At 38.3% G+C, this 15,973-nt stretch overlaps 1 protein-coding gene across 2 annotated transcripts in view; it reads left to right on the plus strand.

Moving 5' to 3' along the window:
* MYOF (myoferlin) overlaps window positions 1–15,973 on the plus strand; it is a 130,559-nt gene that overhangs the window by 49,404 nt on the left and 65,182 nt on the right. The window contains exons 10-17 of one of the 2 annotated variants that reach the window (XM_067465737.1): window positions 1,831–1,861; window positions 2,963–3,078; window positions 4,690–4,816; window positions 5,349–5,452; window positions 8,159–8,227; window positions 8,321–8,364; window positions 10,174–10,256; window positions 14,079–14,117. In XM_067465737.1, coding sequence (XP_067321838.1) covers window positions 1,831–1,861; window positions 2,963–3,078; window positions 4,690–4,816; window positions 5,349–5,452; window positions 8,159–8,227; window positions 8,321–8,364; window positions 10,174–10,256; window positions 14,079–14,117 — 613 coding nt within the window. Of the gene's footprint in view, window positions 1–1,830; window positions 1,862–2,962; window positions 3,079–3,358; window positions 3,438–4,689; window positions 4,817–5,348; window positions 5,453–8,158; window positions 8,228–8,320; window positions 8,365–10,173; window positions 10,257–14,078; window positions 14,118–15,973 lie in introns of those variants that run through there. The other variant, XM_067465738.1, reaches the window with a different exon arrangement.

Raw genomic sequence — 15,973 nt, forward strand, 5'->3', positions numbered from 1 at the left:
TAAGGGGCGCTTTCACACTAGAGAAACTGCCAATGGATTCCTAGGATTTGCACTTTCAGGTATTCATTATTGTTAGTCAGATAACTCTATGCCTATAGCAATAGCAATTAAAGTATAATCATATTGTTGTAATTGTATAATATAATATGAAAAGCCATAGACAGTTGATTCCCTACACAAGATAGCTGCCTCAGTGTGCATTCATCATGGAAAGAGGCGTGTGTGAATTGATTCTCTGTGGCCCCTTCTACACTGCCATATAATCCAGATTATCAAAGCTGACAATCCATATTATTTACTTTGAATTGGATTATATGAGTCTCCATTGCTATATAATCTAGTTCAAAGCAGATAATCCGGATTTTCTGGGTTGTAAGTTTTTTTGGCTATATGGCCATGTTCTAGAAGCATTCTCTCCTGATGTTTTGCCTGCATCTATGGCAAGCATCCTCAGAAGTGATGTTTAGCCCATGAATTCCCAAAACATGGCTATATAGCCCGAAAAACCTACAACATCCAGCCATGAAAGCCTTCGACAATAAATCTGGATTTTATATAGCAATGTAGAAGGGGCCTTAGGCACACCACCAATGTACACTGAATGGGGGCTGCCAAAATTGCCCCAAGGGAATGGCTGAACAGTAGGGGCCATGTTGGCACAGTGGGTTAAATTGCTAGCTGCAGGAAATCTGCTGGACGGAAGTCAGCAGTTCGAAGCCATGAGTCGTGATGAGCTCCTGGCTGTCAGCCCTAGTTTCTTTCTACCTAGCAGTTCGAAAGCATGTAATGCGAATAGATAAATAGGTACCACCTTAGTGTGGAAGTAAAAGTGCACCCCAAGCAGACATGCCATCAACACGGATCAGAGAAGTCTATGGACAAAAGGCTCCTTGGCATGGAAAAATGGAACAAGAGCCCCTCCCCATGGCCAGAGTTGAGCATTGCCTCCAGACACCAGAGATGGAAAGGAAGACCTTTACCTCTACCTATTGTATGCTGTTGTTCATTGTATTAAAGGCATTGAATGTTTTCCTTATGTATGTAAAATCACAATCCGCTCTGAGTCCCTCCAAGGAGATAAAGCAGGATATAATTAAAGTGTATTATTATTATTATTATTATTATTATTATTATTATTACTATTATTGTTATTTGACCTCCCCTCCAGGAGAGGTAATTATCTCCCCTGTTAACTGTTACTTTTGCCTTTTCCCACCTCTTAGCCTTCTGGTGCACTGATGTGCATCACTTCCAGAAATGGAAAAAAACCCCTGCAAAGCCGTTTTGAGACCAGGTTCCATATTAAACCATATTAAATATAATCACCTTCCTGCCCTCAAACAGACTCCAAGCATGGCAATCTGATCATCCATGCAGCGAAAATGGGTCATAGATTTTTACTCTGGCCAACACAGTGTAGAATCTTGATCTGTTGTCATTTTGAGCAGGGCTTCAGAGCCTGATCGCCTAGAGGTTTGGGCTAAAATTGAAACCAGTACCCTATGCTAGCTTTGTATGTGTGCATGTATATGTGCCTTCAAGTTGTCCATCCCCATGGAGACCCATTTCACAGAATTTTCTTAGGCAAGGAATACTCTAAAATGGTTTCTCCAGTTCTTTTCTCTGACATGTATCCTACAGCACCTGGTATTGAAGTCGAGCATGCCCCAGATCAGTATTAATTGGCAGTCTCCTATCCAAGTACTAACCAAGGCTGACCCTGTTTCTCTTCCAAGATCAGATGGGATTGGTTCCCTTTAGGATTTTTTGGCTCTATTGGATTAGACTTTCTTACTGCTTGAGAGATAACTTTCTAAACCTTTCTTTCAGATCGACATAGGCTATGTTTATGACGAACCTGGTAAGTAAATGTTTTTCAGCCATAATTTGCTGTATGTTCCTACCACACACACAAATTGTTGGTAGTTGTGGGATAAGGATGCCTCTTGATATTGTAGCTGTCAAGAAGATCAGCTGTAGTCCCATATTTACTAACTTAAGTTCCACTTAATTCTATGAAACGTCTGACGCCCCTTCTACACTGCCATATAATCCAAATTATCAAAAAAGATAATCCACATTATCTGCTTTGAACTGGATTATATGAGTCTATACTGCCATATAATCCAGTTCAAAGCAGATAATCTGGATTTTATATGGCAATGTAGAAAGGGTTAGAGTAGAATAATGCTGCCACTTATAAAAGTGATTTGATTTGTATTGTGCTTAGATAAATTATGCAGTTGGCATCAGTAACATCACAATTCTGGAAATATATGAATTGGCATGGAAAGTAGCCAGTGTAGTTGCAACAATAATGTTTGGAAGATATTTATTCTGTTAGGCTGACTCGCAAAAAGATTTTGCAGTCCTTCGGGTTGCAAAGTACCCATGACTTTTTCCTGCCCTTTTGATCAGGTCTAAGGCTCTTTTTTATACTGCCATTTAAAATACAGATTATCTTATTTGAACTGGATTATTTGACAGTGTAGACTCATACAATTCAGTTCAAAACAGATAATGTGTATTCTTTATCTTCACCTATGCTGGGAGCTGTAAATCACAGCATTTGGAGAACTAAAATTTCCTCACCCCACAAATAGCCATGAGGTCAGCAAAGGTTGCTGCTTAGCACCACCACCACAACCTCATCCTTAAAAATAAGCAGTATACTTTATTTGTAGGGATTTAAAAATGATTTTATGGTTTTTTTTTCTCTTTTTCACGTAGTTTTTTTAAAAAATAGTATGTTGTTTCGGGTTTTTTAATTAATTTTATGATTACCCTCCCTTCTTCCTTCCTACTTTTCTTTCATGGTATTGTCCTCCCACTTTACTTGGAAAAACAAAACTCCCCCCCCCCCCTTTCTTTCCATTTCTTTATTATTCAGAATAAAATAAAAATCTATTTAAAAACACGATTTGCTTAATTTCTTTTCTTTATCATTTCCTTTTCGTTTCAGGCCACGCAGTCATGAGAAAATGGCTGCTTTTAAATGACCCCGAAGATGCCAATTCAAGTCCTAAAGGGTACTTGAAAGTCAGTATGTTCGTTCTTGGAACAGGAGATGAACCACCAGTAAGTTTAAGAGATATTTATATTCTACTAATATGCACCACTGATTACTTCTAGAGTGAGGAACTTTTGGGGTTCCAGATGACGTGGGACTGTAGCACCTACCAGCCACAGCCAGTAGGTCTAATGATTGATAGGGGATATAGTCCAAGAGTATCTGGAAGACTAAACATCCTCAATTCTGGGATCAATTCATGCAGATGAATGTGTCAGAATTTCTTTTGGTAGCCGAAAGAACTAGAATGATTGAAGCTGCTTACTACTATATGTTTCTTTTCCCTAGTTCTGCTTGCTCCACTATTTTCCGCCTTATTGCCACAGTGCTTCTCTTCCATGGCCTTCTCCATCACTGCCTTTCCAAGGTATTGCTTCTCTTAACTTTTCCCTGTTTCTGATCTTTCGGGTGTTGCTCCTCCTTGCTCAAAATGCTGCTTTTTTCCTTGCAGTTCCCATTAAGAAAGCTGTTTATATGTTGCGGGGAAATGCACGTCATTTCTCCCAGTGCATTCTTATAAATGTCCTTTGTGATGTATTTGTGATGACCAGGCCTGTAGCCGGGGGGGGGGGGGGGGGGGGCTACCCCCCCCCCCCCCCAAAAAATTCAGGATAAAAAAAACCTGGTTTACTCATGAATTTTAACTGGTTAACCAAATCCCCATACTAAGTGTATGAGATGCAAAAAATTAAGAGTCCCTCCAGAACTGCAAGCACTATCTCAAGCAAATATTGACAATTTATTCACATTGTCATTACTTGCAGCAATAGCTGATGTCTGCATGCAGAATTGCTACAGTATGCTGAGGCATGCTGAATCCTCCCTCACCAAAAAGATACTCTGAAACAAAAAATACAAGAGTTGGGGTGTTGTGTGGTTTCTGGGTTGCGTGGCCATTTTCTAGGAGCATTTTCTCCTGACATTTCGCCTGCATCTGTGTCTGGCATCTTCAGATCTTCTGAAGAAGCCCACCACAGATGCAGGAGAAACATTAGGAGAAAATGCTGCTAGAACATGGCCATACACCGTTTCTAGCACCAATGGCTGCTCTGGCCGGAGTGGGGACATTGGGGAGCAGAGGACACTTCCATCTTGTCTTCTGCCTATATCATCACTTGGGAGGCCCCTCCCCCTTCTGGCACCAATGGCTGCTCTGGCTAGAGCGAAGAGAGGAGAAGACACTTCCATCTTGTCTTTACTAATAATATAATATAGTATATTGTATATACATACAATATTTATAATATTATAATGTAATACAATATAATACTAGTAATAATAATTCAATATTATAATTATAATTATATATTTACATTACATGTAATATTACTAATAATATTACAATATAACGGTATAGTGCAATATAGTAATATATACTGATATTGTACTATGCTAATAATATAATATATTGTATGAAAATATATATTGTATGCCGCTCTGAGTCCCCTTCGGGGTGAGAAGGTCGGCATATAAATAAATAAATAAATAAATAAATACACACAACACCCCAGTGATTCTGGCCATGAAAGCCTTCAACAATACAATACAAGAGTTGTTGGAGAGATTTTGCTATATTTGCTAAGAGTTAATGTTAATATAACCAATTATGTCTTCAACAGGCGGAAAATAGAGACCGGGATAATGAAAATGACGATGTGGAAAGTAACCTGTTGCTACCAGCTGGGATAGTCCTCCGATGGGTCACTTTCATTCTTAAGATCTACAGAGCAGAAGATATTCCTCAGAGTATAATTCTTTTTCTTTAATTCCTGAGCTGTGTTTATTAAAATGAGCAATGCTTATAACTCATTAATCCCAAAGATTTAAAAATAATGTAGAAATTGAGGTGGGATGTGGAAATGGAGACAGCATAGGCCAGTGAGCCAGCTCCAGGGGAACTGTATGCTGATGATGATGATTGCTGGAGAAAAGTAAATAAAAATAGGTGAAAGTAGGGAGGGAGACTGGACTGACCTTGAAGGAGCTGGGGGTGGTGATGGCTGACAGGGAGCTCTGGCGTGGACTGGTCCATGAGGTCACGAAGAGTCGGAGACGACTGAACGAATGAACAACAACAACAACAACAACAGGGAGGGAGAATGCAGTGAAGCATTTGAAACCTTGAATGGAAGCATTCTGCATAGCAGTGTTGTAACAGGGCTAGAGTTGTAATATATTGATTAAATTCCAACATAGCAATAATTACTGCAAGGCTGTATATTCATAAAACGTACACATTTTAATTGCATGTGTTCTTTTCACTTTGATTTCTGCTCAGTGGATGATGCTTTTTCCCAGAGAGTGAAGGAAATATTTGGAGGAGAAGCAGACAAGAAAAACCTAGTGGACCCATTTGTGGAAGTTTGTTTTGCTGGGAGAAAGGTATTCTGTGCTAATAACAGGAAATGCACAATTGAATATCCATTGGATTCAATTGTATTGGATTCAATTGCTGGATTATTTAGAAATTTCGTTTGCGATAAAGAGATAGCTCATAGATTTTTTCCTGTTATGATAAAATCTTTTGGTAATATAATATTTTAATAATTAATGAGAAAATGAAGCTTCTGTTATTTTGCTGATATTATTAATTGAATTTAATATTATGTTCTCAAGAGTAGTGTAGTACCAATAAACTTTACACATTGAACATATAAAGCCAACCTCGATAATTGGATAATTAACATAAACTGTAAAAGAAACACCTAGAAAAACAATGGGAAAATCAAGGAATCTGATATCAACGATACTCCGTAGAATGCATCCGATGCTCCAGATATTGTTGGACTGCAAATACTTGAAAATTAATACAGTTTGACAACACTTTAACTGCCAAGGCTCAGTGCTATATAATAATGGGAGTTGTGGTTTTTACAATACATTAAGAGAGACAAGCCCCCACCTTGGCAGTGTTTAGGAGGAGCCTGAAAACGTGGCTGTTCCAGTGTGCCTTCCCTGAATAAAGGAAACAATCCCTTGCAAAATATCCTGAGAAGCACTTTAATTACCCGTTGGGTTGTTCTCTATTTTTTGTTTAAAACCCTCCTACTAGATGCATCCTACCTCTGTTCATGTCCAGTGTTTATTTTTAAAGTTTTAACTATTACATCTGGCCCAGCCATAGGTTTTTAAATCCTTCTGTGTTATTGTCTAGTTGTGAGTTATCTTAACCTTATTGTTTATTTTGCTTATTTCCTGTTGTTTTTATTGATGTGTTGTTGGACTTGGCCTCATGTAAGCCTCTCCGAGTCCCTTGGGGAGATGGTGGCGGGGTATAAATAAAGTTATTATTATTATTATTATTATTATTATTATTATTATTATTAAAAGTGGCATCATGGGTCTTTAGCTTTAAAAGCCAATAGGATTTTGGCCTGCATAAATAGTATAGTGTCTACATCCAGGGAAATCATGCTACCCCTCTATTCTGCCTTGGTCAGACCACATCTGGAATCACACTGTGTCCAATTCTGGTTCATCGCAATTGAAGGGAGATGTTGACAATAATAAATAATAATAAACTTTATTTATACCCCGCATCCATCTCCCCAGAGGGGACTCGGGGCGGTTAACATGAGGCCAAGCCCAAAGATACAACACAGTGAAATAAAATAAAACACAAAGCAACAAAAAATTACAACACAATAAAATCAATAAATAAACAGTGCAAAACAACATAATAACAAGTCAAACACCCAGGTCTCAGCGGTAGCCAGGAGAGCTTTTGCACAATTAAAACTTGTGCGCCAGCTGCGCCCATACCTTGGGAAGTCTGACTTGGCCACGGTGGTCCACGCTCTGGTTACATCCCGTATTGACTACTACTGCAATGCTCTCTACGTCGGGTTGACTCTGAAGACTGCCTGGAAGCTGCAATTAGTCCAATGTTCGGCAGCCAGATTACTAACGGGATTGGGGTACAGGGAGCACACAACTCCTTTGTTGTGACAGCTCGATTGGCTGCCAATTAGCTTCCGAGCACAATTCAAAGTGCTGGTTTTAACCTACAAAACCCTATACGGTTCTGGCACGGTTTACCTGTCCGAATGTATTCTCCCCTATGAACCACCAGGACAATTAAGATCTTCTGGTGGGGCCCTGCTCTCGGTCCCACTACTTTTGCAATCGCGTCTGGCGGGAACGAGAGACAGGGCCTTTTCTGTGGAGGCCCCTCTGCTATGGAACTCTCTCCTGATTGAGATCAGATCTGCCCCCTCCCTCCTGTCCTTCAGGAGGCTGGTGAAATCCTGGCTATGGAAGGAAGCATTCCCAGAGTAATGGCTGAAACCGGCTATAGAATAAAGTTATCGACCACACATACGGACTGAGTTGGACTGGATGAGATAGGAGTAAAAAGTGTATTTGTGAGGGAGGAGCCCAGAAAAGATGAACAGTGAGATTGGCCCTTCATTAAGGATGGGGGAAAGTGCATCATGAGGACAACACTGTGGATGGAACAACCTGGAATGTGTCCAGAGGAGGGCAACTAAAATGATCAAGGGCTTGAGAACAAGCCATATGAGGAACGGCTTAAAGAGCTGGGCATGTTTAGCCTGCAGAAGAGAAGGATGTGAGGAGATATGATGCCATATATTAATATATGAGGAGAAATTATATGAAGGAGGGAGCAGGCTTATTTTCTGCTGCCCTGGAGACTAGGACGCAGAACAGTGGCTTCAGACTACAGGAAAGGAGATTCCACCTGAACATTAGTAAGAACTTTCTGACTGTGAGAGCTGTTCAGCGGTTGAACTCTCTGCCCCAGAATGTGATGGAGGCTCCTTCTTTGGAGACTTTTAAACAGAGGCTGTATGGTCATCTGTCAGGGGTGCTTTGAATGCGATTGTTCTGCTTCTTAGCAGGGGGTTGGACTGGATGGCCCATAAGGTCTCTTCCAACTCTGTGATTCTATGATTCTCTACCAAAAAGTCCTGATGCTTCAACAAAATCACATCTTTTAAAAAATCCAAAAAATCTACTACCTAGTTGTATCTTTTTATGCCTGAATACATTTAGAAAGATAGAACGAGTGCTGGCTTGTATATTTAAATAATACTTTTCTTTGTCTGGGGATTATCTTTTTTGCAGGTTCGCACAAAAATAATTGAAAAAAATGCTAATCCGGAGTGGAATCAACTTGTCAATCTCCAGATCAAGGTTTGTTGCTTGCGGCACCAGCACACCACTATAATATGTTTTGTTTTAGAAATAAGACGTTGATTAATTAATGCTGGTCTTCTATTTTTCTAGTTCCCTTCAATGTGTGAAAAAATAAGGCTGACGGTGTATGACTGGTGAGTTCCGTCTTGTTATGTATACAGTCACATACAAAACAACAATTATAGTGCCAAGAAAAAGTGTTTTGACATAAGGTGCCAACATATGTTCATTACTAGCATTGTACAAGCAGCCACAGACTTAATTAAATTCTATTTACAGAGAGGTGTTCAGTTTATTTGTAATAACCATTAGTAATAGTTTGGTGATTTCGTTAATTGCCGTTGTTACAGAGCATGACAAACTCCCATGAGTTCTTTGCGCTCATTAGCTACTCAGCTGGATTCATTATACAGATCATTAGAATGGTTTTGTGGTTGATTATGTCCATTAGGCTTACTTCCAGCAGGGTTGGTCGGGCACCAGAGGGAGAAGGGAATACAGGAGAATGGCAGTCCAAAAAGATACTTTAAAAGTTACTAAAAGATACATACACTTCATTTTACCAAGCTTTTGCGAAATGCACATTGTGCCATCTGATGGCCAGCAATGGAAATGAAATGTAGCACTACATGCCTAGCAGTAGGACAGTAATAGCCCTTCTTTTCCCCTAATATTTCTAATTATTTATTTATTTATTTATCGTGTGATCAGCAACCATACCATTATATTACATTTCTAACAGAACAAAAACAAACAAACAGATAAAAAACCCACAAATTTTGCAAACTTGGTAGTTGATTAAATGTCCTTTGACCAGTATCTGGCCACTTGGAGTGCCTCTGGTGTTGCCGCAAAAAGGTCCTCCATTGTGCATGTAGCAGAGCTCAGGTTACATTGCAGCAGGTGGTCTGTGGTTTGCTCTTCTCCACACTCGCATGTCAAGGATTCAACTTTGTAGCCCCATTTTTTGAGGTTGGCTCTGCATCTCATGGTGCCAGAGCGCAGTCTGTTCAGCACCTTCCAAGTCGCCCAGTCTTCTGTGTGCCCAGGAGGCAGTCTCTCATCTGGTATCACCCATGGATTGAGGTTCTGGGTTTGAGCCTGCCACTTTTGGACTCTCGCTTGCTGAGGTGTTTCAGCGAGTGTCTCTGTAGATCTAAGAAAATTATTTCTTGATATATGTTGTTGACATGCTGGCTGATACCCAAATATTTATAATGAGGTCATTTAATAAATACAATAAATAACAGTAGGAAAAGGTAAAGGTTTTCCCCTGACATTAAGTCCAGTAATGTCCAACTCTGGGGGTTGGTGCTCATCTCCATTTCTAAGCTGAAGAGCTGGTGTTGTCCACAGACACCTCCTAGGTCATGTGGCAGGAGCGCCATTACCTTCCTTCCGGAGCAGTACCTATTGATCCACTCCCATTTGCATGTTTTCGAACTGCTGGTTTGGCAGAAGCTGGGGCTAACAGCGGAAGCTCACGCTGCTCCCTGGATTCGAATCTGCAACCTTTTGATCCGCAAGTTCAGCAGCTCAGTGGTTTAACCCACTGCGCCACCGGGGGCTATGTAGCAAAGTTTTCTGTTCCTGGTTTGGAAATATCATTTCCCATTTAATTGTGTGCTACTTGCGTTGAAAGCAGTTGTTACATTCCAGAAACCTTGTTTTTGTGGCTGTCACAGATTATCTGCTTTGAACTGGATTATATGAGTCTACACTACCATATAATCAAGTTCAAATCAGATAACCTGCATTTTATATGGAAGTGAAGAAGGGTGCAAAGTTTGTGTATTCGAACCATCAGGGAGCAAAGATGTCACTAGCTCCGCAACCTATGTGGATCATTTCACATTTTGGGGTATTTAGGGTTTCTGAATAAGGGCTACTCAATCTGTACTTGTGATTATACTGTTCCATTTGATTGCAATATTTTTACACAGGGATCGGCTTACAAGAAATGATGTTGTGGGCACTACGTATTTAAGCCTCTCTAAAATTGCTGCTTCTGGTGGAGAAGTTGAAGGTAAACTAGTCTGTCCTTAGCCCCTCTTTCTTCAAAGGAGTCTTAGCAAGCACAGCATGAGATCAATTGGATGGAAAGGCAAAAGGATAAATAAATAGCACTTAGTACAATAACAGTGCAGTACGCAGTGCCTGGGCATGTCATGTAACAAACCTTTGTGTTGCAATTGTATCTGTGATTGTATTTGTCTGCAGTGGAAATTTTTCATGCACTTTTCAAGGATTGCTTGACACCTTACTACAGCTCCTTCTACACTGCATATATTAGATTATCTGCATTGAACTAGACAGTATGGCAGTGTAGACTCATATAATCCAGTTCAAAGCAGATAATGTGTATATGACAGTGTAGAATGGAGCTCAGTTGAGAACTACAGATATGACTTGATCTTGTTAGCTGCTTTAATACTTTCACAATGTTATTGGGTGTTATTTTCAAAAGCCTTTGATATGTTACTGAAATACCTTCATTTACAGTAGTGGTGAGAGCTACCACTGCATTTGACAAACACAAAGTAGGGGCCCTTCCACACAGCCCTATATCCCACAATATCAAGGCAGGAAATCCCACAATATCTGCTTTGAACTGGGTTATCTGAGTCCACACTCAGATAAGGTGGGATTTCCTGCCTTGATATTCTGGGATATAGAGCTGTGTGGAAGGGCCCTAGGTATGGATGAAAAACCCAAAACAAGCTTCTAAATATTTATTCCCACAGAAATCAAAATTAATTAAAGGCACACATTTTTAACTGAGAACTGACCTTTTAAAATATCTTGAAATACTTTGCACTGACATTACAATGTTAGATGTTTTGTCTCTACTTAGGAAACTTTTTCTGAAAAGAAGCATGCTGGAGCACAATATTATGATTCATTGCAAAACCTAGATTATTCAGAATGTCATTGAGTAGTTTGCTAAACCTGGTTAAGCTGTACACATTGTTTTAATAATGTTTATTAACAATATTCTTATTTTTTTTAGCATGCCTGCGTTTTTATTAGCCACATTCAGTCAGCAATAGAAAATGGAATCACATGAATACATGTCTCATTCATAAGCAGAAGTTCATATTCCATGACTATAATTGTAAATGTTGAGTATATACACACATACATACATAAATGTAATGTTAGCTTGTGGGATTAACATCTCAAAAACCACTGGGCAAACTGACACCAAATTTTGACACAATACACCTATCAGGCCAATGAGTGACCATCACTCATAAAAACACTGAAAAACATAGTGGAAGAGACTTAAAAACAAAAATAATAAAAATACATTATAATGCATGCACAAAACCACATATATACACAAACACACATATATACACATATACACAAATATATATATATACACACAAAACACATATACATAGACTGGGCCATAGCAACGCATGGCAGGGGACGGCTAGTGTGTGTCTGTATATATATATATATATATATATATATATATATATAGTCTTTGATCTGCAGTATAATCAAATGAATAATAATGATGATAATAATAATAATAGCAACAACAACTTTATTTTTATACTCCACCTACATCTCCCCGAAGGGATTCGGGGTGGCTTACATGGGGCCAAGCCCAATCCACAAAGTTAAAAAATGTAACACATTAGAATGCATAACATCAATTTAAAACAACATAAAACAACATAACAATATATAAAACAAGCATCCAAACCAACAACAATAGCATAATTCAAGTCTTGATATGGGTGGGTGGACTAGTGCACTACTATTCAGACTATAGGGCTAGTGAGTAAAGTGCATAGGTCATATAGCAGCATTAAGGATTAAGGATATTAAAGGATCATTCTAACTTTGGATGCAACAGTAGTAAAGTGTGTGGCCAAGATTTTGGATCCTAGCTATCTTTTATTTTGTATATGGCCGGATCTACACAGCCATATAATAGATTATCAAATCAGATAATAAACATGATCTGCTTTAAACTGGATTATACGAGTCTACACTGCCATATGATCCAGTTCAAAGCAGATAATCTGGATTTTATATGACAGTGTAGATCCAGCCTGTAAATATGTTTACATTGGCTGATTTCTGGTTAACATTGCTTTCATGTTGTAGTACTTTTTGCATATTTCATTCATTATAACCTTTCAGACAGAATTTCTTTTTAGGAGGATCAGTTCCTTGTTGAGAATGTTATTGTTTTAAATGAAAACCAAGGTGTTTTTCCCCCCTGTAGTAATAGCCATTGTTATGTGCCATAAAAATATCCAAACATTTAATCAGAAATTATTACTTCTGCCATGTAAATTGTGTGGTAGCTTTGCCATCTGAATTAGGAAAATAATTCTCCTGAATTGCATCAATCATTTTGGGTTTTGTTTTAAATCTGAAGTTATTTCAATGAATGATTCTTGCTAATAGCATCCAAATCTGCCTATCCAGTTCAGTATATTATTCAACCTTTTTGCTCACAACCCAATCAATGTATGTTTTTATATCTTCTGCTATTTTGGAAATCTGGTGTGAAATCAACAGAAGCATTATGTGATTATCCATTTCATCTTATTTTAATCAGTCGCCCATTTAATACCATATGATTTGTAGAATCTGCATGGACCACTATTCTATATTCATCATTTACTCTTCATATGAGCAGTGAACATTTCATGGTACTGTCTCTGTGATTTGAGGTGTGGTTGATGTGACAGGATTTTAATTGGCCATTTCTGGAAAGCTTTCCACACTTGGGAAGAATAAGTAAGATTGAGTTGCTTTGAGTTTTCTGGTCTGTATGGCCATGTTCCAGAAGCATTCCCTCCTGACATTTCACCCACATTTATGGCAGGAATCCTCAGAGGTTGTCACAATGGCCATACAGCCCGAAAAACTCACATCAACTCAGTGATTCAAGCCATGAAAGCCTTCAATAACACATAAGTAAGATTCCCTGGATGTTCCTTAACGGGCCAATTTTGTAGAATAGTTTATTTCAATGTGGTTGCTTCCAGATAAGTTGGATTGCATATCTCATTGTCATGTATTCCAACATGTACATAGGATTGGAGTAGACTGCAAAATGATAGCATAATACAGTATCATTGCCTTCTGCAATCTGCCCGCTTTCCAAAAAAAACCCAAAAACTAATTTGCTCATACATTTATTTTCCTATGAAAACCCAGAACTTATTTATTTGAACAGGAGCCACAGCGGTGCAGTGGGTTAAACCCTTGTGCCAGCTGAACTGCTGACCTGAAGGTCGGTGGTTCAAATCCATGTGAGAGGGTGAGCTCTCCTGTCACCTCCAGCTTCCCATGCGGGGCCATGAGAGAAGCCTCCCACAGGATAGTAAAAACATCCAGACATCTCCTGGGCCACATCCTTGCAGACAGCCAATTCTATCACACCAGAAGTGACTTGCAGTTTCTCAAGTTGCTTCTGATATGAAAAAAAATAATGACAGATGAATTATTAATCTATTATGTTTCCTTCGATTTAGCCTGAGAGGTTAGCTTCTGCAAAGAATGTGCAAAGCTGGCATTCTTGATCTTATGGAGTTGCCTTTGTCTGTCATTTGATGACTTTCTCATAATATCCTTACAATGGTGACAATAATAATGTCCTATTATGTGGCAACATTCTGACAAAGCCTGTTGGTATCATTCACTCATCCAAAGCACATTTTTGTGTATAGAGGTATTCTTAGTGCTAGGCCAGTCCTTTTTTAGAAAATCACAGATGCTCACCTCATTTAAGACTCTCTTCAATCAGAATGTTTTATTTGTTTGCTATACATATGCCATTCACCAGTCAAATAATCTCTTGTCTTTTTACATGTAGAGCTTTCATCTTCGGGCGCTGGGGCTTCACCATATGAAGGTTCATAATCATATTTTGGAATGTAGCATGATTTTCTTTTCCTTATCGTAGCTAATATTTCTTTTCATTTGTTCCATTCAAACCATATTAATGTGTATAGCTGCCATCATTCTTTGACATTTACAGTAATAATTCTGTAAACCTTGGGGAGCAATTGTCTTTGGCTTTTGCATGGTTTTATTTCAGAGTTTCTAGCATGTAAATCTTCATTTCAAATGCTATTTTGCATTACTTATGATATACTAAGGTAAAAGGAGCTGTGTTTGGTGGAGGTCTTAATGGCTTTAGTTCAATGACAGTTTATGAAAATGTTTAATGAAAATTGACATAGTGTATGTTTGTAGACACTGGCTTTTCCATCAATTTCTTTTCCTATTTTTTCAAGTATTTCTATTAATATAGATGTCATAGAAATGAATGCAACATAAAGGAACTGTTCCTGAAAAGTACTACATAGGGCCTTCCAGACAGCCATATAATCCAGACAATCAAGGCAGAAAATCCCACAATGCCTGCTTTGAATTGGGATATCTGAGTCCACACTGCCATATATTCCAGTTCAAAGCAAAAAATGTGGGATTTTATTCAGTTGTGTAGATAGGGCCATAGTTTCTCTGTAGAATTTATTCACTTTCTCAGTCCATATTTAAAAGTTGGCACAGATTACCAAGCAAAACTTAAGAAGAAATTTTGTGCCAGCCAGAATATTTTCTCATTTCTGTGTTCAGTTCCACTTAAAATTCAAATGAAAAACGGTGATTACACATAAACAAAATAAACCATGCAATCTTGATCCTCAGCAAACTTTTTTTTTCAAATTACAGAGAAGTAGGGAATACGAATTTGGTTGATTCATTAATAAAGATGTATAGATTTGATTTCTTCCTCAGTATTTGGAAGAACAGTTGTAGTGTTGATTTTAGGACGCTCAACTGTTTAACATTGGATGATTCATTCAAATCAGACGGTCAGGTGCAAATAGGGTGGTTCTTGGGGTAACCTGGTGCAAATAAGGACAAAGTTCCTGCACTTTCAATGGTTGCATAAAAGAGGGAACTGGGGCATGTGTCACTTGTCACACAAGCAAGACATTCCTTCTGCACCACACCAATTAAAGTTGCAGAAACTCTGTCTTTTGTGTTTAAATCTGGCAATGTTCTCCTTTACTATAAAACCCCATGCAATAAAAGCTTTAATTATCACAACAGTGTGCTACTGTGGACTAGTAACAATTTATCTGTGATCTGTAGCAGTAGTTTAGCTACAATCTGCTCAAGTATGTGAAAATCGTTGACTTCTGTTTTCACCGATAATAGTCTGTTTGAACAGTTGTGATCGTAACACTATGTAACACAATTTTTGTTCCTCGATTATAAATAAAATTTCCTAATTGGTTCTATCATAGAAACATAGGAAAAGTTTATTAAACTGCAAAAACTTTGTTTTGGGGGACATCCTGCAACACATTTTGCTATAGCTTTTCAATGAATATTTCATAGAGCCTCAACCAAAAATAGCCACAAAAACAGATTTGCTGGAGTGTGACAGTTACTTTCAAAGTAAGTAGTTCACAGTGAAACAGAAATAACACTTTCAAACCAGGAACAGAGTTTTTTTCCAAATTATGTTACATTTTCAAATTATGTTACATTTTCAAATTATGTAACAGTTACTTTCAAAGTAAGTAGTTCACAATGGAACAGAAATAACACTTTCAAACCAGGAACAGAGTATTTTTTCCAAATTATGTTACATTTTCAAATTATGTAACAGTTACTTTCAAAGTAAGTTCACAATGAAACAGAAATAACACTTTCAAACCAGAAAGATTTTTTCCAAATTATGTTACATAGTGC

This window comes from Anolis sagrei, chromosome 3 (assembly GCF_037176765.1).
Source record: "Anolis sagrei isolate rAnoSag1 chromosome 3, rAnoSag1.mat, whole genome shotgun sequence".
In the NCBI taxonomy this organism is placed as follows: Eukaryota; Metazoa; Chordata; class Lepidosauria; order Squamata; family Dactyloidae; genus Anolis; species Anolis sagrei.